The 23,043-nt window shown below is 48.9% G+C and overlaps 1 protein-coding gene across 2 annotated transcripts; it reads right to left on the minus strand.

The window, feature by feature from the left end:
• Window positions 1-3,039: 3,039 nt before the first annotated feature.
• STMN3 (stathmin 3) lies at window positions 3,040-19,145 on the minus strand. Of its 2 annotated transcripts, XM_005524756.3 has the most exons (5): window positions 18,856-19,138; window positions 9,167-9,262; window positions 8,646-8,821; window positions 7,991-8,182; window positions 3,040-7,508 (listed from the first exon to the last, which is right to left on the minus strand). In XM_005524756.3, the coding sequence occupies exons 1-5, from the start codon at window positions 18,872-18,874 to the stop codon at window positions 7,449-7,451; spliced, it is 543 nt and encodes a 180-aa protein (XP_005524813.1). In that variant the 5' UTR covers window positions 18,875-19,138; the 3' UTR covers window positions 3,040-7,448. The 2 variants fall into 2 exon arrangements, with proteins under 2 accessions (XP_005524813.1, XP_014109540.1); XM_014254065.2 differs by lacking the exon at window positions 3,040-7,508 and having other exon boundaries at window positions 7,919-8,182; window positions 18,856-19,145.
• Window positions 19,146-23,043: the final 3,898 nt, after the last annotated feature.

Consider the following 23,043-nt stretch of genomic DNA (forward strand, 5'->3'; position numbering starts at 1 on the left):
CTCTCTCCATCTCTCTTGGAGCCCCTTATAGGCACTGGAGCCATTTCCAGCATTCAAAAAGTGCCCTTGACCAGTTTGATTCAGGCTCTGTTTTCCTGATCGAGCCATCCCCAAGGTGCTGCTGGTCCTTATCAGCACTAAGTCTTTAGCTGTGACTCTGCTCTGTTTCCCCAGCCACCATGAACTGTCACAGGTTTTGGTTAATTTTTGCCGTTTCTGTGCCTGTAAGGCCCAGAGTTTGGGAGGCACTCAAAAATTTCTCAGGGAGGATTTTTTGCATAATTTTACCACATTGCACTTCTTCTGTGAGTAGGTGGTTAACACGTTCTGGGAAGCGATGAGCGAGGCCAGAGGCCCCCAAAAGTCGTGAATCCCTTTTGGAAACGCTCGCTATGTTTCCATTCTGTCAGCTTTTCACAGCTACTGGGTGGGTGGCTTTTCCTGACATGTGTTCAGGTGACGTTTGGTCTGTTTAGTATTTTTTACACAAATTTCTAATGATGCTGTCTGATACATTTTTGGTGGTTTATTTAATGCTTTTCTTTCCCCCCAAGGTTCTTTTTTGTTTTGTTTTTTGTCCCCATGCAAACCAACCCTGCCTGATAACCAGCTGCCACCTCTATTTCCCTCATGTTCCTCACCAGTCTACCCAAGCTAATACCATTAAAGTGATATTCCACAAGGAACTGTATGTCTTTTTCCTTCTCCAATATAACCAGACGTAACCAGCAAGGTTAAATCACCCGCTGGAAATGGTGTCTCCTTTTTTCATGGAAGTATGTCTGTCTCTCTACCAGTGCCACTGCTGGTGTTTTCCCTGACAGCTGCATCCTCGGGACCCCAGTGGGGTTGGACAGGACAGATAAAAGGTCCCTTTTTCCACTAAAACCATCTCCCTACAGTGCCCAAGAGCAGCAGCCTTACCAAGTTGGTAAGAAGGCAGCAAACCCCCAGTAATGCTGCCTTACTCCGGTTTTCCCAGCAGTCAGTGGCCTCTTGGACAGCAAAACCTGGCTTTTGCTGTCAGATCCCAGGATGGTCTCTGGGATCCTCCTAGCACAGAGAGTGGGATGATTACACCTCCTGGCACCTAATCTGCTCCCTGCTCTACCCCTTTATCAGTGGGCAGATTTGCTCCAGCCATGGTGCCAGCAAGGCTGCTGAAAGAGGGTGAGCTGTTATTTTTCAAACCAAATCACTCTGCAAAATTTCTGCATTTTGCCTGCCCAGGTGAGCCTTTGCATTTACCTTGGCAGAGCCTCTGATCCCTTCCTTTACTCAGGCACAGCTCAAGCACTTTGTAGGGATTCCTTCAAGAGTTATGTAGGTATTTTGCTTTCTTGACTTGGTTTTGATTTTTTACACAACGAACTCTTGACGTGGCATGGAGTGACAGGACAAGGGGCACTGGCAGAGGGCAGGGTTAGATTGGATATTGGGAAGAAATTCTTCCTGGTGAGACTGGGGAGGTGCTGGCACAGCTTGCCCAGAGAAGCCGTGGTTGCCCCATCCCTGGAGGCGTTCAAGGCCAGGCTGGAGAGGGCTTGGAGCAGCCTGAGATAGCGGAAAATGTCCCTGCCCATGGGAAGGTGTTGGAACCAAACCATTCCTTGATTCTATGATTTTGTGAGCGCTAGAGTGTGGTACAAGCCTTCAGTATTGTGTCTTCAGCACGCAGGGCTGCACAGTGGTGGGAGCCTCTCCACAATTCCTTCTGCTCCTCCCACTCCATTCTGCCCCGACAGATCCCATGCCTCTGTGGTTTTCTCCTTCAGATCACAAGAGGATGAAGGAAGTGTCTTGAATTAACTAGTTGTGAGGTGACCATGCTTGGTTTCATCACTATGTCTTGAATTGTGTGGCACCAAGAACTGTGCCTGTTTTCCTAAGACAAATGCAGAGGTTTACTTTACTACATCCATCTTTTAGAAGACCCTGGGTTAGTAGACTGTATCAAATCTCAGAGGAAGAGTGAGCAATGCTGCGTTTGCAGTCAGGTTGTTATCTCCAGAATCAGGAAGGTCAAGCTGCAAAAATAGAATTCCTGTTTATGCGGGCAGCAGCGTCCTGAGGACACATGGGAAAAGCATCAGGCATGGGCTGCTTGCCACTGCCACCACCGTGATGGCCCCAGCACTGTCCTGGCACTGTTCTCCCTGCCCTTACAGAGCACTGCCCTGGGAATTAAAACTTACTCCCCCCTGCCTTCCCCTCACTTTATCTCCTTGTGCACTGAGTGCTGCTGAGCTCTGTGGGAAGTTTCCCACCCTGGTTATTTTGATGGGATCATAAGATGTGGGACAGTCCAGGAGGGTGCTGCTATTTCAATATCCCCTCAAGGACAGGGAGGACAGTGGCCAGTGACATTGGGCACTGCTTGTGGTGGCAAAAGCCCTCCCGAAAAGGGAAGTGGGGGAACCTTTCCCCAGCAGCAGGAAAGCAGCCAGGCGCCCTCTCCCGCATGTCCTTGTGGATTACAAATTTCCCTGTTTTCAGCTACAGCTTTTGGACATTTTTGTGTACTTGGCTCCAGGGATGGGGTTGGGAGCGTTGACCATGCAGGGTCTCATTGGTTGGGGTTCCATCTCCCTGAGGAATACAGCCCTGCTCCCTCCCGCTCTGTCCAGCCCAGGCTGGATACTTTCTCGGGAAAAACTCATGAAGGAGACATTGGAGTTTTAAATAAGGAAGTTCATGTGGTTTCTAGAACTCCATTTGTTGTATTTGTAACTGTTTTATATCTTTTTCGATCTTCCTGTGTAAAGACTTTGCACATCCTCATTCCCAGCCACAGGGGGTGGCAGCAGGACCCTCATTCAAGCATTTATTACTTTGTTCCTCTGAGAATGGTGATAAACTGTCAATTTCTGCCTCTTTTATGCCGTGTGAAAAAGCGGTCACTGAGTATTCAGAGGATTAGGGTCCATTTTGTTAAATCTTTAGGTCCATTTTCTGTCTAATGCAGTTTATTAGGATTCTCACAATACAAAGAGAAGCTTTGGAACAAAAACAACCCATTTCTGGAGAGAGACGGACACATACGGTTTCATACCAACTTTATTTCTTTTTTTTTTCCTTTATTTTTTTTCATGATCACTTCTTTTGCACAACAACAACCTCAAGTTGACAATGAAATGCACGTGGCAGACCAAAGGGAACCGGACAAGGCTCTGTTAGGGATGGAAAGTCCTTCCATGACACTGTGCCAGCTCTCCACCCAGCACAAGGGATGGTGACCCAGGCTGTGGCAGGAGGAGCACATCCTGCCCGGAGGGCAGCCAGGGTGCTGAGCCCTGGGGTGACAGCTCAGCCCTGTGCCCACACAGTCATCTTCCAACCCTCTCCTGCAGCCACAGGCTGGGGAGTTCCTCCTGGGGTGCACAGCTGCATATCCCGACTCCATACTTTGGTACTTTCCATTTCAGAGCACTTTAGAGATGTGGAGGCATCGGCTCTCCCGTAGTCCCCATGGGGAGGGAGCATCTCTGTCCCCTTGTCAAAGGGTGTGGGAAACTGAGGCATGGGGGATGCCGGGGCAGGGATGCCCAGCTGTCCCCTGCGTCCCTGCACCCTGGGGACCATGGAGCACCCACGTAGGCATGGGCCAGTGCCTGTCTGCTGCTTTACTTAAAGACAACTGACTACAAAGGTGGAGTTTATTGGTCTTACTATGTCATCTCGTCCCTAGCATGGAGAGTAAGAAATCTCTAGCACCGTAAACAGCCATTCCCTGACTCATTTCAAGTGGTATCAGAGTGTATGTGCATATATCATTTCCACGGATGCGTTTCTGTGCGCGTGTGCACAGCCGGGTGCACAGCCACTGCGAGGAGGACGGGAATGCCATGGGAGGGATATAACAAATCCCATGAGGCAGGATTGCAGAGCCAGGGCCAGAGAGTCACACCAGGCTAAGCTAAAGCAAGCAAGCTGAAGTTTACATTTGAAAGGGAGCAGCAATATCGACCTACCCCCGAGGTAGGATTCATGCAACTCCTCAACTCCCAACGGCCCTGGAAGGTCAACTCAAAGGGACCCCCACAAGTGGGTCAGAGCAAGATTTTTTAATGGCTCCAAAATAATAAGACAAGGAATAGGCTCAGTCCAGAAGCAGTCGGAGGGGCCAGCATCCTTGGAAGTACCTATTTACAGGCAGAGTTGAGCTCTGTTGTAGGGAATAACGTGGGTGCAGAGCTGTAATTTGGGCTGCGAGGCCGGTGGTCCCGGCTTTCCTACAGCTTCACCCATCGCCTGGCTCTTGGTGGTGGTTGGGAGCTCATTTAGCTTCAGCTCCTGTTTCTTGCCCCAGTCAAAAGCTCCTCTCCAGGAGGGCTCTTGGAAGGCCTATGCATGCACATGATGATGTCACCCTCCTGACTTTCCTCCCTCACACCACTGCCACACTTGAGGTCTGGGTGGGGATGCCGTGGGTGCCCTGAGGATGCTCCCCCTACAAGGCACATTCCCATGTCCATATGCTGCTGCAAAAATGGGGCTGAAAAGTGTTGGTTCAGAACTCGATTCATAAACATCCTCAAGGATCAGTGGAGACCACAGGACCCACAATAAGGAAGGCCACCCCGAGAACTGGGGGAGGGTTACATGCCATGTCCACATCCATGGTACATGGGAATGCTCCAGGAATGACACAGGCTGGGGCAGTAAGGATGTTAATGAGGTTACTTAATTAGTCTCATCTGAGGCATGAAGTATGCAGCTGCACATAGCCAATAGCATGAAAGGATATGGAAAGGCATGGAATAACCATGATCCTGGCCCGAGCCATGTGCTGCAGGTTGGGCACAGCACTGCATGAGCTTCTGGCCACAATGGGTTTGGAGCAGTGGGTGGACACCCCTCATCCAGCCAACACCGTGCAGCCAAAGCAGTCATACATTTCCCTGATAGTGCCCAGTTGCACTGGACAAGCTCCTGAACATCCCTGCTCCATCCATCTGCACCAGGCAAACATGGCTCTGGGACACGTAAAGCCTCTGGCCCCACAGGTGAGGCTGTTTCCTTGGCACAACGTGTCTTGGCAGCAGCTCCCTGACATTACCAATGCTCAACTCTCCCTGCATGTCCCTGCTCCTCTGGTGCAGGAGCTTCTCCTGCAGTAACACATTTTCCAGCCATATCCACCATCCCTCACTGCACCAACCTGACAGAGGGGAAAAAAATTAGTTTCCCAGTGCTCACACCTGCATGAGCACCATCTGCCAGGCCATTCTGCACTTGCCATGGGAATTTTTGCCAGAAAAAGCTATTGCAAGAATAAGTCCCCACTTGAGACCCATCTGGGCTCCAGGGATGGGGAAGAGAGGGGTGTGGGGCAGCACAAGAGACCAAGAGGGAAGCTCCAGGCAGGAATTGAGCCTGGAGACTCAGGAGCTGTTTGAGAGGACAGCTCTGACCAGTACAACCTGTTACAGCCCTCTTCCAATACATGCTAAACCTGACAGATCCTCCAGCTTCTGCAGGGTTGCAAGGAACCACCTGGAACCTCCACATGGGGAGGTTTAGATCAACACTTAATTAATTATATGTACTAGAATTGAAGCATCACCTCTACTCTTCCTCTCAGCCCTTCCTTCTCCTCCCAGCACGAGGAGCAGCCATCCCCGCTCTCACTGCCCTGCCCGCAGGACTCCTCGGCTGCCTCCAGCTCCCAATTCCATCATTTTCCAGCTGCTCTCTGGTCCAGCATCCCACTGGCACCCTGCCTTCACCTGGCCCAGCCTCCGACTCCTTCTGAGCCCCCAGGAGAGAGTGAAAATGGCCATTTCTCTTGTTTTCAACTCTTGCTCATGAGTACAACATTTCTGATAATAATAATCATAATAATCATAGTACTAAAAACAGTATTTACAACAAGCTCCAGGTCAGAATTACACACCAAGCAAACACTCAGCACCACAGAGAGTAGGACAGGGTTAATATCTCGCAGATACCTTCTCAGATCCCACCAACGTGGGACACAGACATCTGACAGTTTCAACCATTTCTTACACACAAACATTTCATTTAAATTACTTCTTAAATTTTTTTTTTAAACTTTTTAAAATTTCTCGTCACTATATGAATGAGGTGATGCTGGCGGAGATGCCACGCTCTACACAGATGCTTATCTAAGACAGCTGCTACTATAAACTGATCATTAGCTACTGTTAAGAAATTCAACCCTCAGTTTCCTTCTTTGCCCTAAATCTAATTTTCTTTTGTCACTGACAGCACAGGAGCTTTCTAACAGCCCTGTCCGCCCCCGAGCCCAGGAGGAGGGATTTGGGAGTAAGGTAGCCCTTCCTTTTAGGAGCAGAGTCCCCTGACATCAAGCCATGGCCATGGAGGGATCCCTCCCACATCCAGCTGGGGATTCTATGGAGAACAGAAAAGAGCCCCAGGATTTGGTCCCCAGCAATCTGCCTTGTGATGGCCCCAAAGAGCCACATCCATCACTGGAAAGAGGGAAGGATTCTTCTGTTCACTAAAAGGCCATTTCACAACCATGCACCATCTCTGCTGGATTTTCTCTCCTAACAGAGTGGAATCCTATATTGTGGGAGCACTGGGGAGCCCACAGGAGGCTGAGGGTCTCTCCCAAGGTTCCCACAGAGCTGGGAATGAAATCACCACCCACAGCTCTCCTGGGCAGAGCAGCTAAGACCTCTCAGTCTCCCCTCAGCCAGGGAGAGGGTGGCTCAGTGGCCAGCCAGGGCATCAGGCAGTGCCTGCCGTGACAGGGACTTGCTGTGATGTGGCACCTGGCACCAAGCTTTGGGTGGAGCCCCTCAGCTGCTTCCACACGGGTTCTCAAAAATCACTCAAAGGTGAGGGCTGTGGTCACTGCCTAACTGGGCTGGCTCTGGAGGCAGCCAAAAGATTGGGGTTCTGCACACTGCAAGTCCTGAGCCATCCATCCCTCTCTTTCCTCTCTCCCACCATGGGCAAACAGGGGGCTGCTCCCTATTTTACTTCACACACAGAAATTATCACTTACTTCCCATTTTTCTGAAACTGATATTTGGCCCAGAGGAAACACCAAGAGGAGGAAAAGCTCTGGATAAGAAATCCGTATTTCTTATGTGACACTGCTGGTTGAATTTATTAATATCTTCATTTGGGTTTTTTTTTTTAACATCAGTTTAAGAAATATTTAAAAAAAAAAGAAAAAAGACAAAACCCTCCAAAGAAGCTGTTTGATTGACTGATTGACAGATTGATTCTCTATTTGATGTGAACTAGTTGCTATTCTGCTTAGAGGTCCCTATGATCTGTGAATCCCCACAAGCACTGACGATTAGGGATGCAGAGAGAAGCGTGTAGCTGGGGGATGGGAGGGGGGATGGAGAACCGAATGACGCGTCTAGACAAACAAAATAAAACGTGTTGGTTGGTCAATTGGTTGGTTTGTTAACAGGAATCAGGTGCTAGATGTGTAGAAAAGCCCTTTATCCAGAGATCTCCTCCCGCTGTTCCTTGTTCCTGCGGACTTCGGCTGCGTGCAGTTCCTGCAAAGATGGGAGAGATGATACCGAGCTAACACGCCCTGCTCTTGTGATCAATATTTTCCTCCTGCACACAGGATTTGCATCAGACATAAAAAAAGAGACCAATTTCCCATCCAAAGCACCCCAAGGGTGGGGGTTACACCTGCAAGAAGTTAAGGATCATCTGTGGGAACTTGGAGGCGATGGAACCTCCAGTGAACACAGTCCTGGCTCCTCTCTCCTGCAAAACCCTTCATTCATGCATCTCTCAGTGAACCTGATGCTCTGGCTTTGCACTTGAACTTATCAGGATTATCCAGGCTATGTTTTCTACTGACCCTGAAGGACATAACCCAACTCCTCATGCTGCTCTGGAGCAGAGCTCCTCCTCAGCAACCACCACCAAGAAAACCTCCTGTCCCTTGTACCCATCACACTGGGACCAGACCCCATTTTTCCATAAGGATCAGCACCCCCAGACCTGTCCCGGGGGTCACGCTCACCTTCTCACGGAGCCGCTCCCTCAAGGCAGCAAGATGTGCCTCACGGATCTCCCTGCTCAGCTCCATCTTGTAGTTGAGCTTCTCCTCGGCCAGGCGGCTGAAGTTGTTGTTCTCCTCCAGTGCCTTGTGCAGCACCTCCCGCTCGTGTTCCCGCTTTTCCGCCAGCTGCTTCAGCACCTGCGCCTCCTGGGTCTGCCGAGGGAGTGGGGTGAGGCCACTGGAGAGGCTCTTCCAGCCTCCATCTCCCCAGGGAGGCTTTCTGACTCCCTCCTCTGCTCAAACCACTCTGCCACCCCCTCCACCCCATACAATCTTCCTGCTTGGAAGATACTTTTGACACCTTTTTCCCACCATCATAGAATTGTCTAGGTTGGAAAAGCCCTCTGAGATCACTGGCCAGCCCACCACTAACCCATATCCCCAAGTGCCACATCTACACAATGATGATGATGATGATGATGATGATGATGATGATGGAGTAGAATTCTCTGCCTAAATCACACTGCAGAACTTCACCCATGTCTCACCTGACAATCTACAGTGGAATAACAAGTGTCAGAACACTTGCCAGCTGTTTTAGATTACTCCCACTGGGTTTTAAGATTTGGTGCAATTAGAACCAGAAAATCACTGCTTCTACAGGACATCTCCTTACCTTCCTCCTCTCTTCTGCAGCCTCCAGCCTCCTCTGCAGCTCCTCCAGGGACAGGTCCTTCTTCTTGGGAGGGGAGGAAAGGATTGGGCTCTCAGGAGATAAATCTGAAGGGGACTTCAGGATCACTTCGAAGCTCTGGCCTGATGCCCTCTTATCCAGTTGCTTCACCTCCATATCTTTGTGGAGAAAAAAAACAGTGACTCTGTGAACCTGTGCCATTCAGGAGAGCAATCTGAGGTCATCAAGCTCCTCACACTGGAATTAGGATTTTCCCATGTTCTAATCTGGGTGATTTTGTTTTATCTCCAGAATTTCTTGATTAGCGATCACCTTCATCCCCTCCATGCAAATGCAGTTAATTTAAAGTCATGGCATAATTACAGAAAGGTCACATTGCTGTTAATATCTTGTATGTCACCCCAGCATGAAGCAGAGAGACTCTGACTCTGGCAAACTCCCACATTGCCTTTGGGAGAATAATCCCAACGCTGCTGGAGCTCCTGTGGGAACAGATTACCTACCTCCATACTGGTAGATGGTGTTGGGATGAGGCTGGGTGTGGAAACAGGAGCAGATGAGGGAGAGCAGAGACAGCTCCTTCATTTTCTCCTTGTAGGCTGAAAAATATGAAATAGCAATGAGAGAGATTCTAATGGCAACAGCATCTCTTTTTCATTGAGAAATTAAGCAAGTACCCCATTTGCAGCTATCAGTCTCTATAGAGGCTTTTCCATGCAGCCAGGAAATCCCATTTGCGGCTACCAGACTCTGTGGCGATGTTGCCATGCTGCCATAGCTTGCCAAATGGTCCCCAAGGAGTGTCTGATCTACAGCAGCCTAAATTAGCTGCCAGTGTGGCAAATGTTATGGGAACACACACAGTAGGGATTTAACACATCCTGAGGCATAAGGTTCTGTGTAGGGTTTTCCCTCCAAAGGAGCTGGGATGCTGCAGCCCATTTAGTTAAACATGTTGGGACAGTTGCCCCACCCTTTCTTCACTGGAAGTGGAATTTCCAGTCTCTGAGATAAATGATGTCCGCTGACACCTGGAAACATTGCTCAAGCCCTGGTGAGTTGGGAATATTTCACAATTCACCTTTTCTGAGGTGAGGGTGAAGAGGCAAGAGGAACTCAGCAATGTGGAGAACAAAGGGGCATTTGAGTGACGAAACTGTTCAGGGGCTCTGCTACCAGGGGAAGAGCTGGGCCCCAAATTCACAAGATACCTCCTGCCCTGCAGCAGCAGATCAGGGAGGATGTGAGTGGATTCTGCCAGCACCTTGGCCCACACAGGCAGAAGTTGGCACAGTCTGTGACCACAGTAACCATCCTTCTGTAAAGGACAGGAAACACACAATCCTTTTGAGCTCTACTCCTGTGAGTCCTCCAGTTTGCTCACTGTTCCTGTGACTGGAGGATTCACCACAGCATCCTCAGTGATTACAAGTGCTGCCCCAACAGACTGCAGTAATCTGCTTCTGGGGCAATCTTCACCTGTATTTTTGGAGTACAGCACATTTAAGACAGTGAACTGTTTGCACACTGCTGACAAAGAACCTCAGAATAGAAGGAGTTGAAGCCAGTGAGGTGCTCTGTCAGGCTGTCACATTCTTTATCACATCAGTAAAACCCTGACAGCATCAGTCCTATGAGGTGGGTCAGCAGCTAGGGCTCAGCAGTGGGTGCTGCTGCCTTATGGGTCCTGTGAAGCTCTGTCCTGGGCTGGCTCCTTGGGTGACACCCAGGCTCGTGGGGACAGTGTCTTTGTGGCTGCATGTCCTGACAAACCTACCCTGAGTGTCCTTGTGCTGCCCTTCCTTCTGCCTCTGCCACAGGCACAGGCTGTGCTGTCCTGCCTTGGCTCTGCCTCTGGATTTCCCACAGATCCTGGTGCTTCTGGCCTTGGTTTGTCCCCTCTGTACTGAGCTCATTTTGTGCTCCAGCTAGAGGGGACTCTGCAACACAGCTTCCAATGCCACCTTCAGAGCAAAACCCTCCCCTGGGCCAGGACAGGGAAATCCCCAGAACTCTGATCTGAAGAGGCATTAGACACAGAACAATTCTGAATGAAGTAACATTATGTGTATCACATGGCCTTAGGAGCATATTTCAGGTATTCTCCACTGCCTTCCCACAGCTAATTGAGTGAGAAAAGCTATGCCTGCTTCATGCTCGCACTTATTTTTCCTCCTAGGTACAGAACTTCACTCTAATTATCACTCTTCTTTTGCTAAACCACCATACCTGAAGCTCATATCTTGACTGACAAGCTTTTAGCTTGCTCCCCATTCTGATTTGAACCTCCTGCCCAGTCCTTCTGTTGAATATAAACCAAATAGGAATAGTTTGCACCAGCAATGGCAGCTAGACATCTTTGATTTTGTTCTTAATGAAAAAAGCTCTGGAGAGCCTCTGAGAGGCCCAAAGTCGTGACACAGAGCAGGAAGCTAATGCATCTCCTAATGTGCTGCCAAGAACCCTGAGGAGGATCCCTGGGAATAGATGAGAGACATTATCATTTATTATCATTTCGACATTATCATTTAATACAAACAAGCCAGTCAACAAGGTCATTGCTCCACCATTATGTCTGGTCCTGGGTGGAACCAAGGCATGAGGCAAATGTGCCACACCCCTGACCCCCTCATTTAATTCAATTTAATTGTCTGACAGCACTTGTTAGAGAGCACAGTGCTTTGTATTTCACGACTTGGGCTGTGTGCAGATGATTCCATATAGCATTCCTTGCCTTTCAGGCGGTTTGCCGTGGTGATTTCACAGCTACCTCCATTCCATCGGGATCTCCCCTGTCCCGCTTTCCCTTCTGTAGAGCAAGCTGACCGTCCCTCTCTGTCAATTAAAATGAAGAGGAGCAAGAGGACAAAAGGGCTGCGGCAGGGCTGTGCTGAGCGCTGGAAGCGCTCTGCGTCCTTCCCGCGCCCCGGAGCCCGCAGCTGCCCCCCGGCGCCAGCCGTCAGCCGCAATTAGCGGCACACGGGGCCCGGGCAGCGGCGGGGATGGTCCCGAGCAGCTCCTGCTGCCGGGGGCGAGCGGGGGAGCAGCGGGAAGGGGCAGCGGACCGAGCCCCCCGCGCCCCCCGGAGCTGCCGGTGCTGCGCTCCCCCCCGGAGCTGTCCCTTCAGGACTGGCACCTCCGGCGGAGCCCGGCCGGGAGCTGTCCCTTCAGCACCTCCGCGGGGGCCGGGCATGAACGGGGGAAGGACTGAGCCCTGAAGAAATTATAGAACCATAGGAGCACGAAATCGTCACAGATTTGTTCGGGTTGGAAAAGCTCTCCAAGATCATCAGGTCCAAGTGTTCCCCCAGCACGGCCAAGCCCACCACTAAACCATGTCCCCAGGTGTCCATCTACATGGCCTTTAAATCCATCCAAGGATGGGGACTCCACCCATTCCCCTTGACAACCGTTTTGGTGAAAACATTTTCCTAATGTCCAATCTAAACCTCCCCTGGCACAACTTGAGCCATGTCCTCTTGTCCTGTCACTTGTTAATTGGGAGAGGAGGTCGACCCCCACCTTGTGGGGGCTGGACCTCCTGTCAGGGAGTTGTAGAGAGTGACAAGGTCCCCCCTGAGCCTTATTTCCTACAGGCTGAGCCTTCCCGGCTCCCTCAGTGGCTCCTGGTGCTCCAGATTCTGTTCCCTTCCCTAGCTCTGTTCCCTTCTCTGAACCAAGCCCAGCCCCTCAATGTAATTTACATCCTGAGGAATCCATGCCCTGAGAATTACATGGATCCCTGAAATCCCCACACCTGTGATCCAGAGCCACCAGTTGCACCTGTGGGACACAGAAGCATCACAGTGACGTCCTTGCACTCATGACACATTCTGTGACAAATTGTTTCATCAGGCCAAGCCAAGAAAAGGCATCCTGTGAGGAGAGGTACATCCTCTGACTCAGTAACTAAAATAAAGACCCATGACCTCTGGGTCACAGTTTAGGAAACTGTGTAAGTGAAGATCAAACCTGAGATCTCCTGAAACAAGACTTTGGCTCAATCACATCTGCTTAAAACTCAGGGGCAAAAGATCACCAACTTCAGCACTAGAATTTGTTTCAGAGGTATCCACACTCTCATTTGCAGTAGATTTAAGGTTTTGAGGACATATTTATGCCAGTGGACAAAACCCTTGAACCAGGAAAAGGCATGTGGCTGGACAGAATATGACATGGCCAAGGAGTTCCTGCCCAGAAAGGCTGGATCTAGAGCTCAAATGTACATATTTTAAGAACAATTAGACAGGGAATGCTGAACTTTTTACTTGAGCATCTATTAGCGTTTTTACTTCTGTTAATTTAGTAAAAATAAACTAAGCTTGCACTGAGCAAATATTTAATTTCTGTATAAATTAATCTTACTCAGGTCCTCAGGGACTTGATACCAAAGCATTGCTTCAGTCTCAGAGGTGCAGCAAGAACTCTGCCTCCCTGGTGGGCAGAGGATTAGGATAGGCTGCTCACTCAGGTATGAATTAGTGATATTTTACTTCTCTTTTAAGGCAAACACTGTAATAGAAGGATCAGCAGCAAATTCATTCACTCTGGTATGGTCTTCCTCACTGTCATAATGTTTTACTGCTGTCATATCAAACATATCAGGGTTCAAACACTGCAAATAACTGAGTTGTGTAAACCAAGAAGTGAATAAACTGTAGAAGTTAGAGAAAATATATCAGCGTCCCATCCTGTAAAGTGGAGTGAACTCATATTTTGTTGGCTTTAGAGGAATCTGAGCAGTGATTAAGCTGCAATCCATAAAGATGCAGTCAATTCCTCAACCTTTCTGAAGATTTATGCCCAGTAATCAGCACAGGCGGATTCTGATTTGGTTGTATTCCACCCCACACCCCATGAGCCAATCAATCTTTATTAAAATTTTTTGTGTTACTGTTCTCTGCATATTGTATTACAATAGAATATATTGCCTGGGGAAAAAAAAACACTTTCTTCCTGTTGCAAAGAGAAGGACGGAGGTGTCCTGAACCTCCACCAAGGCACCAGGAGGCTCAGGGTGCTCCTTTCCTGTGCTCCCTCTAGTGCTGTAGGGAACATCCTGCATTTCCATATCCCCACGGCTTTGCAGGAGTGCTGTGCACACCATCGATCCATGTAAAGTGTTTATCTCCAAGTCAACCCCTGGAGACATTATCCAGCTGCTCCCCAAGTGCTGGTGGTGCCAGAGATGGAGGAACAGCTGGGAATGGTGTGGTGCAGGAGCAATGGGATTCGTTTGCCTGCTCAAGATGTGCCTGGATGGCTTCAAGCCTGGGGGCTTGAAACCTATTATTCATTAAAAAGTTTTGTTCTGTTTCCTGAATACATAAAGCTAAACTGCAGCCAGGTTTTGGGGTGGTATTTAGTGGCATCCAGCAAAAAAGAGCGAGGCCATCTTGACACAACACTAACACAGCATCAGTCACAGTGAACCACAGGCAGAGCAAGGCTAATTGATGTGAAATTTAAATGGAAGAGACTGGATGTGCTCTGTCTGATAGCAAGGTCAGAGGAAGGTTATTACTAGAAAATAATTTGGTTTGTGAAGATAACTTTAGAGAAGTAAGAATGAATTTCCATAATGAATATTATCTCATGAAAAAATAAGTATTGGCCAATTATAAATACAGTCAAAGCTTAAACAGAAGGTACAGAAGACAGAGAGAACTGAGACCTCCAGCACAGACTGCAATGCCACACACACAACAAAAGTAACCAGAGTCCTCAACAAGCCTTGAGAGTACAGCAAGCTCTAGATTTTCTCCCCTGCTATGAATCCTATCATAAAAATATTGGCCAGACCTTCAGCCTAATGCACTTCCATTTTCTTGCTCCCCAGCTTCCACGAACAAGTCAGCAGCACATCTTACAGAACCAGAAAACACTAGTGGGATTTTTGTTTAGCTTTTTGTTGGTTGGTTGGTTGATTGTTTTTCTTTTGAGGGTTTTTGGGTTTTTTGTCAGCTCAGTAGTTGTAGCCCACACTATATAAGGACCACAAGATCCAGGCCCAGAAGTTACCATGGGCTCATGTGGAATCATCCATGAGAACAGGCAGATGTGAGGTTTACTCTGCCTTCTGTCAGACATCTGCTCAACTGTTGCCCAGGAATGGTTTCCAATCACCCACCTCCTTCCCTCCAGGTTTTATTGGCAGCTCATGAATGTCACAACAACCTGTGCTGTGCACAGCCAAAGCATCAGCAAATCACTTGAGCTGTAGCACTGGAACATGTGGGCTGCTCCCAGGAAAATAGCCAGGGAAATCTCCTCTTGTATGGGCTCAGCAACAGAGAAGGCCCCAAGCTGTGCAGCAGAGCCCTGGCTGGGGGGTTACTGTTGGAAGGAGAGAAGCATGGCCTGCGTTGCTTGAAAAAGCAGAGGAAGGAACCAAATGGAAGCAGCTGAATCCAGAGTGTTTGTGGATTTGGGGCAAACACAGGTTTCACAGTCAGGTTTGGGTGAGACAGAGAGCTACCAAAGAACTGTGGAGCTGATGAGGAAGAAGTTATGAGACAGTCAGACAGAGCCCAGTGCCATGTTGTGTCAGGTACAGACATGCTGTATGACCACAGACAGTCATTTGGCCTCTTTGGATCTTGGTTTCCATTAAATGAGGATTATTATATTTCCCCATAATATAGTGGTACTATTTGTGTAAACAAATTCAGAAAGGATAACATTCTCTAGAAGGATAATAATCATGTAGAGGTACCTTGAAAGAATAGAAGGATTATTTGGAAATATGTTGGAGGAATATCACCATTTGGGAGGTGCCAAACTGCCACAGCACATGCACATGGTCTTCGGTTGCTCTCTGGCTCTTTTGTATTTTCTGTAGCCCATTGATTTGACTCCCTTCTGGAGATGAGACTTTAATTTTTAAATCATAACTCACATCTGGATGAGTAAAGCCTTTGTCAGTAGAACAACTGGGAGGGATTAGCCAGGCATGTTGTTTGCAATTAATTTAAGGGTATAGAAGTTTGAGTGAGTTTCAGGTCCCTCCAAGGATTGTCCTGAAGAATCATTGGCCCTGTTCACCTCTCTGCTTCCCACACTGCTGTCACAATGTGCTTATCTGCAGCCTGCTGGTTGCCACATCAGACCACTAAATCTCAGCTTTTACTCAAAAAAAGGAAAATGTGTGCATCTGATGAAACAGTGCCTTCACCAGATCTGAACCAACAATGACAGGTTCCAAGAAAGGGCTCCTTTGAGATGTCTGAAGCATCTTCCCAGAGTCTACATGGTGCCAATAAACAAGATATTATTTATATTTTAGAAAGAACAAGTATTTGCTAACTATTTAGAACCCTTGTTTAGATACTCTGGTAAAAACATATAAATGCCTACAATAATAGGCTCTTTTGGCATGTAAAACTGAATTCCCAGTAAAAGAACCATAATTTTTTAAGGCCACATAGACTTCTTCAACAGCCAGAGAAAAATACATTAATTATTTCTTAAGAACACAGAGAGATGGAGAGCTTGATAGAAAGGATTCTGACTCTCCAGCATGGGCAGAAGAAATGTCAGGACAGGGCAACACTATACAGTGTCCTTCAATGCCACCCGAAAAAGCGATCAGAGGTACATGAAGTCCCTCAGCTCTCACATTTCAGTGCAGGATGGGGAAACCTTGGGATCTGCCAAGGCCCATTTACCATGCCCGGTTATAAGGCCAGGAATGACAACCTGGTGTTTCCGCTTGGCTCCACCTTCTCAGACACGCCAGCGTCGGAGAAAGCCGGTGGGGATGTCACCTTCTGCATCATTTCATAATCTCAGGTCTCTTTATTCAACACAGATACTACAAACTGTGGGGGGAGTTCCTTAGCCCTGCAGAGCCCAGCCAGACCCTTGGTCCGCGGTGCACAAAAGCACCAAGGCCCGAGCAGAGGCTGCGGGAGGAGGTGCGAGGGCTCTGCCCTGCAAGGGCTGCCCGGCAGCAGGGCCGGCACCGCAGCCCAGCCGGCACTGAGCATGTGCCGCCCATCCCGCGGCTCCAGCACCGACAACAGCGCCCGGGGCCAGGAGAAAACGCCGCAGGTGACACGGAGAAAAGAGAGAGGGCAGACAGGCTCGGGGGAGCAAGCCCTGTTTCTTTTTATCCCAAGGATTTGGTTGGTTGTTTAAACAAACCAGGCAAATCTTCCCGAGGGGGATAAGCCCGCGGGCATCAGCCGCAGACGACTGCAGCTGCCCTCCCCTCGGCACGGATCGGCTTTTGCTGAGAATAAAGGAGAAAAAAATGAAGAAAGCAAACAAGACTCATTCCTTCATTGAAGGATTCCTAATTCTTTTTCTCCTGCTTTAACAGGCTACTCTCCGTTGCTGCTGTACGAGCAGTAGGCGATGGGGAATTGGGGAGCTGCTCCTGCAAAGGCAGCTGGGCGAGGCTCAGCCCCGACCCTCCCTTGGCACACTGCGCCCTATTCTCTCCCCTCCTGCCACAGCACTGCCTTCCATGACTTCCTACTCCTTGAAATTGCTTCTCTACTTGATCTGAGTCACAAGGAAGCCCCGTTTCATGCTTCTTCATGATCTTAAGTCTCTTTGACAGTAAAACTGCATCTTTGGGAGGACAAAATGTGCTATGGGCATGCAGTGGGTTGGGAGGGTGAGAATGCACCAACTGGAAATCCCATGTTCTGCCTACGTGTGTTTCATCCACCACCCCGTCCATCTCAAGTTTGATGCAACCTTGGTTTAGAGGGCTGGTAAGTCTGAGCCTTCCCTCCCACCCCCACTCTGCAAGCGAGGTCCAATCCTGCTCGGTAGGGAAGGCAGAAGATGGGTGGCACCTCCCAAAAGTGCACTGCTGCAGACATTAATTGAGACAGGGATACTCACAGGAATATATACAATAGCTGCAGGATTTCTGTCATAAACACATTTTTACAATGCTGCTTTACGTCTTTAATTGCATGCAAAGCCCACTCAGGATCAGCTGCACCCTTATACTCCCCCCACATACACGCCCCTCCATCTCTCTGTCCTTCTTCCCCCTGCATCTACTGTCTTTTAAAAGGAGCAAGGAATAGAAAATGCACGGCAGGAAACCACGGCAAAGGGCAGTGAAAGAAGCAAGAAGTGTTGCCTGGTCTCCTGCGGGCTGGTTCCCTGCCTGGGGGGCACAAAGCACTGCCTGCTCTTCCTTTTTGTCTGTCGCTCCTGCTCAGCCCTTCAGGATCTCGCTTCCCCCTCCCAAGCCCCTCTTTGTGAACTGCAGAATTCAGAGTAATAAAAAAAAAAAAAAATCGGTTTCCTAAAAGAAAAAGACCCTCTAAACCCACCCACTCTTCATTGTACCATTTCAAGCTTTTCTCCTTCACCCAAACTCTCAGTTTTAGCCACCTGAATCTCTCCTTCCCAGTCAAAGGGGGCAAGACGGGTCTTTAGGAAGCTGGACCGAAGCAGCACAGCATCCTTGGGCTGCCATCCTGAAGCCAAACCCGAACAGGCTCCCGGGCAGCCGAGCTGTGATAGCCGAGCTGTGATTCCCGGCGCTGCTGCAGGAGGGAGGAAGGGCTTCCCTTGCAGCATCTCATTTCACCCAACGCCATCAGAGGACCGCTCCCCTGTATCATCTTCGAAACAAGAAATGTGAGCTGTGCAAGAAATCTGGGGCTGGGAAGCCCGGAGAATACACAAAACCCCATCCAGGTTCTTCTGGCTGGCTTTGGGGGATTTTTTAGGGCATTACTGACTCTTGCCCATGTCTTCCTCTCCATTACCAATTTAGGCAATGCATGATCTTCACAAAACAAAATGTAATTTCTGATTTCCTTACATCCAGCTGCACCGCATGCAATTTTTTCTCAGAAAAGAAAAAAAGCTCTACGATGTTACAAAAATAATATTTAATTGGCACGTAGCAGCATCTTCTAATGGCACAATGAAATGGCAGCAATACTTTAAACTGGCAAGTTTATCACACGTGTATTCATATTAAAATAAAAAGCCCACCTGCTATCTTGCATCAGAGGGGTGTGTGTGTATGGGGGAGGAAGGGGAACAATGCTGCCATACCAGCTGCCTCCTCAGTACAGAACTCCCCCACGAGGGAAAAAAAAAAAAACAAACCCAACTCAAACCCTCAGAATAATGATAAATATATATATATATATAAAACTTGATGGTTTAAAAGTGCTTTGATGTCAAGCCCCCGAGAAGCCGCCTGTCCTACCTGAGACGGTGCTGGCCATGCTGCGGCGGGAGCGGAGCGGTGCTGCAGGAGCAGGAGGGAGCGCAGGAGCTGCGGAGGTGCTGCAATGCTGCGGGGAGGGAGGACTGACTCAGCTGGAGGGGGCTGCAGCCATCCGCGGCGGGGAGAGGCTGGAGCGCCCAGAGAAAGGCGAGGGGTGGAAAGAAAAAGAAGGGTCACTAGTTCAGAATATTAATGAGCGTATCAGGCCTCCTTTCCTGGGTGGCTTTGACGGCAGATCCCTCCCAGGCAAGCCTGCCTGCCAGGAACACAGCCCCACGGCGGGGGGGCGAGACACACCCAGCTGGGCGCTGGCAAAAGAGGATTTTTTCCTCCTCTTCCTCCCTTTCTTGTCTGCTCGAGATGGGCTAAACCGCTTTTTCCCTTAGAGTTAAGCAAATTTCTTTTTTTTTTTTTTTTAAGTTTTAATTTTTAAAATTTTTTTAAACCAGCCATTCCAAGGCAGCCTCACCTGCAGGGCCAGGTTGGGGGTCTGGCTTGACTGGGCTGAGGTGTGAAACCAAAATCCCAAACCTTGCAGCAGCTTTAGGCAAACAGCAAAGGAAGGAGGGATCCCAGCAGGTTTTTAGGAATGGGATTAGTTTTTTTGGGTTTTTTTTTTTTTTTTTTGCACTGGCACTGAGGCACTAAAGGAGCTGCAGTTTGGGGAGGAAACTGCTGTAAAAGTAGAGGAGAAAGAGCAGAATGGAGCCTTTTGATTTCAGTGAGAATTCTCTGGGTTTCTCTCCCACCCTAGGCATCTTATAATTTTCTGTTTTCTATAATTTCCATTTGTGGCTATTGCCAGGGGCCAATGTTTCTGTGCTTTTAGAGCACCACACACACTCTTGTGAACAAGGAATCCTCCCAAACCCACACATCTCCTGGCACGCTGCAATGCAGACACTCCCAAACAATTCCAGCTGCTGCAGAGAACCACAAGTTGTTGGAATACCTGCCAGTGCTCTGGCTTGCTCAGGGGCAGAAGCCACAGACACTGCCTACTAAATTCAGCTAGAAAGACGAAGATTTTTTCTTCTTTCTTAATTTTCCCCTCAATCTCCCAGCATCCTATTCTAACACTGTCATGGAAGAAAAATAGAGGAAATGTCTAACTCAGAATAAAAGGAACACTATCCACACATCTTCAATGTGTGTTTGCAACAGTAGTTTTTTTTAATAACCTTTAACTGCTCCCTGTTCTGTCCAAGGCTTATTTTGTAGTTCCAACTCTCTCTACTTTCTCCTTGGATTGGATATCTACAACTTGACAGGTTATCTTGTGTGTATTTCAAAAATGAAACATGATCAGAGGAAGGCAGCCATCCCAGGCACCTGACTGCTGGAATGATTTCCCCCTTCTGTTCAGGATGAACTGTGCTTTTGATATTCCCAGCAGTCCCAAGAGGGTCTGGCTACCTCCTGCAACATTCTGGATCTTTTGGCATCAATCCAGCATGACTTTTCATCCTTTTATTAAGGAAAGGGTGTGGAATGATTTCAAGATGTCATGGCCATGTGTCCCACTGGAATACACTGTGAGAAAAAGGAAGCAAATTATTTGGAAGGTGAAGGTGGAAAGCTGTGTTGTTATTTCTCAACAGTAAATGGACTGAAAGGCTCTGGACTATCAGGATTAAAAGAAATCAAATAATTTGAAGGGCAAACAAAAGACTCAGAAAGATAACAAATGGCAATTCAATGCTCCCCTATTTGAAAAGCTGCAAATAATCTTCATGCCAACCACAGGAGTGTCACAGATGGTCCTTGTGGCTTTTTTGTCCCATTACTGCTCTTCTGGCAGCATCTGGATCTCATCTGGGAAGAGAGATCCTGCCTGGGCAGCCTCTGAACAAACATGGCCATTATTCACTTTGCACTTCTGCAGAGCAGCAGTGTTCCCCTTGCTGGAGTCCCTCGCGTGGTTCAGCCACTTCCCCACAGAGGTTAAGGATCATCTTTCACAAGTTTTTGGTTTTGTACGTTGCCTTTTTTTTCCCTTGAAAATGAAAAATAGTTTATTGAAGATCTTAAAACCCAGTAATGAGTGAGAAGTGGAGATGGGCTGGTTCCTCCTGGCTGGGCTGGCAGGGACAGGCAGGTGAGGGGCTGTCACACAACTCTCTGTGCTGCTCGGACACGGTTTTGAAATCTCCCTCTCCAAGCTCCAGCTTTGTAAGAACTCAGGTTTTATCCTAGGCAGACAAACACCAAGATGACAATCCAGCAGGAGACCAACACCTTTATTTATCATGTCTGTATCCCAACAGATGCTGCAGCTTCACTAAACCTCCACAACAAGGAATATATTTTTCTCTCTAAACTTATAACCCATTTCCTCTATTCTGTTTTTAGAAGGCCAGCAATGCTGGAGGGAGCCTGCAGCCCTGGTCAGGTGAGGTCACTGGTGCAGAGGAGCAGCCTCCAGGAGCTGCAGAGAGGCTGGTGCTGACTCATGTCTGCTGTTGGACACGGGCACCTGCTGACTCACAGCCCACTCCTGCCTCGGGCTGGGCACCTCCCAGCTTCCCTCTCTCAGCAGGTGACACTGCTTCTATCAACAGCACCAAAAAAAGGCAAAATAATCTCCTTTGATACACTATTGATATTGTTCTTCCAGGTAGGAAAGACATACTTACAGGAAATAACAACAACACAGTATTCCATGTATTTATGAGGAGTTCTAAACACTTTTTCTGCCATAAAGTTAACCCACACGCTCACAAAATTTCTTTTGCAGCTTAATTGTGTGTGACTGGTATCACATTAAAGCGTTCACAGTCAGAAACATAAGCAAAAGCAGCTGTTAAATTTTGTGTGGAGCACACTAAGATCCACAGGAATCTTAGAACTCAGCGTTCTCCAGTCCATTCCCTGCAATTAAGAGAGTTCATGATCCAGGTTCAGTTTATGATCCAAGTTCAGCTCAAGGAATTTAAGGGCTAGCAACCAAAACAGCAACACCCATGAGCTCCTCTGACCCAACACCATGACACAGGAGGTACCATAAGTTTGGGAACAGATCACACAATGTTTAGCTTACAGAGCTCAAGGTCTGTTCCTTTTAACATCAGAACTGTTCTACACACAAACAAGCTGTGCAGCTGGCCAGGAGTAAACTAATTTAAAGCTACATTAAAAGGAGCCACATCCTGTTCTACACCCATGCGGTGACAGCATGAGATACAGCAATAAACCACAGAGATGAGTACGAAATATTTTGTTCCTGCCTTCTCTCTCATATGGCTGCATAGAACATAGTTTTACAAAATGTGGGTATCCAAGTAAACCAAGCCTATACATTTATTAATCAGATTCTGACAAAACTGACTAGTCCGTCAATTCAGAGCAGTTCACCACAATCACACGGCCTAAGAACCTGGAATGCCGACAAAGCCATTCCTGGATGTGCCTGGCAGGGGACTGAAGGGTGGGAGCACCGCGCTGGAGAAAAGCCTGGAACAAAGGAGCGGCACATTCACCCCTAACAAAAGAGACCCGTCAGAATTCATTACCGTTCCTAACGCAGGAGCTACAGGCTCAACATAAAGCCACAGAACCCTCCCACCTCAAACGCTGAGGGTTTCACAAAGAATCCTGCCGTGCTGTGCCCTCTCCTGCGTGCAGCACCGCCCAAGGGTGGCCGACCCCAGCACAAAGCGCAGCAGGGCTCTGGAGGCAAGCTCTGGCCAAGGGCATCGCTTATCACACGATCCGGAACCGCTCAAAAGGGGAGAAACGCCATTCCCGGGCGGCCCTGGCGCGGGGGGCCTCTACAGGGCTGGGAGGCTTTGGAAATGCAGCTTTTCGCGAGCGAACAGCCGATATTCCGCCTCTTCGGGGCCGAACCTCGGCCTCCGCCCCGGGGGAAGCGGCTGCGGAACCCTCCGGCTGAACCACCCGAGCCTGTCTGGGTGAGCGGAACCCGCTTCCCTCAGACCCGGCAGCGCTCAAACCCCAGCGGGCTCGCACCGCTCCTGCCCGGGGCGCCTCATGAGACGCCATCAGCACTCAGCCCCGCTCGCTCCCCAACACTCCGGCCCTGGCTCCGCCGGACTCCCCCCGGCCCGGGCCCGCCATGGCCGCCGCCTTCCCCGCCCGTTACCGGGGGCAACGCCGCTGCTCTCGCGAGAGCGCGCAGGAAGTGACGCACCGAACGCATTGGTGTGG

The sequence above is a fragment of the Pseudopodoces humilis genome, chromosome 19 (genome assembly GCF_049639895.1).
Source record: "Pseudopodoces humilis isolate 2021_Gansu_Grassland_sample_001 chromosome 19, ASM4963989v1, whole genome shotgun sequence".
Lineage (NCBI taxonomy): Eukaryota > Metazoa > Chordata > Aves > Passeriformes > Paridae > Pseudopodoces > Pseudopodoces humilis.

What these genes read in the sequence shown, in the direction of transcription:
- STMN3 (XM_014254065.2), bottom strand. An exon ending in CACCATCTACCAGTATGGAG is followed by an intron (nt 8,822 to 9,166) that starts GTAGGTAATCTG and finishes TTCTCCACAAAG; the next exon opens with ATATGGAGGTGAAGCAACTG. An exon ending in CTGCAGAAGAGAGGAGGAAG is followed by an intron (nt 8,183 to 8,645) that starts GTAAGGAGATGT and finishes CTCCCTCGGCAG; the next exon opens with ACCCAGGAGGCGCAGGTGCT.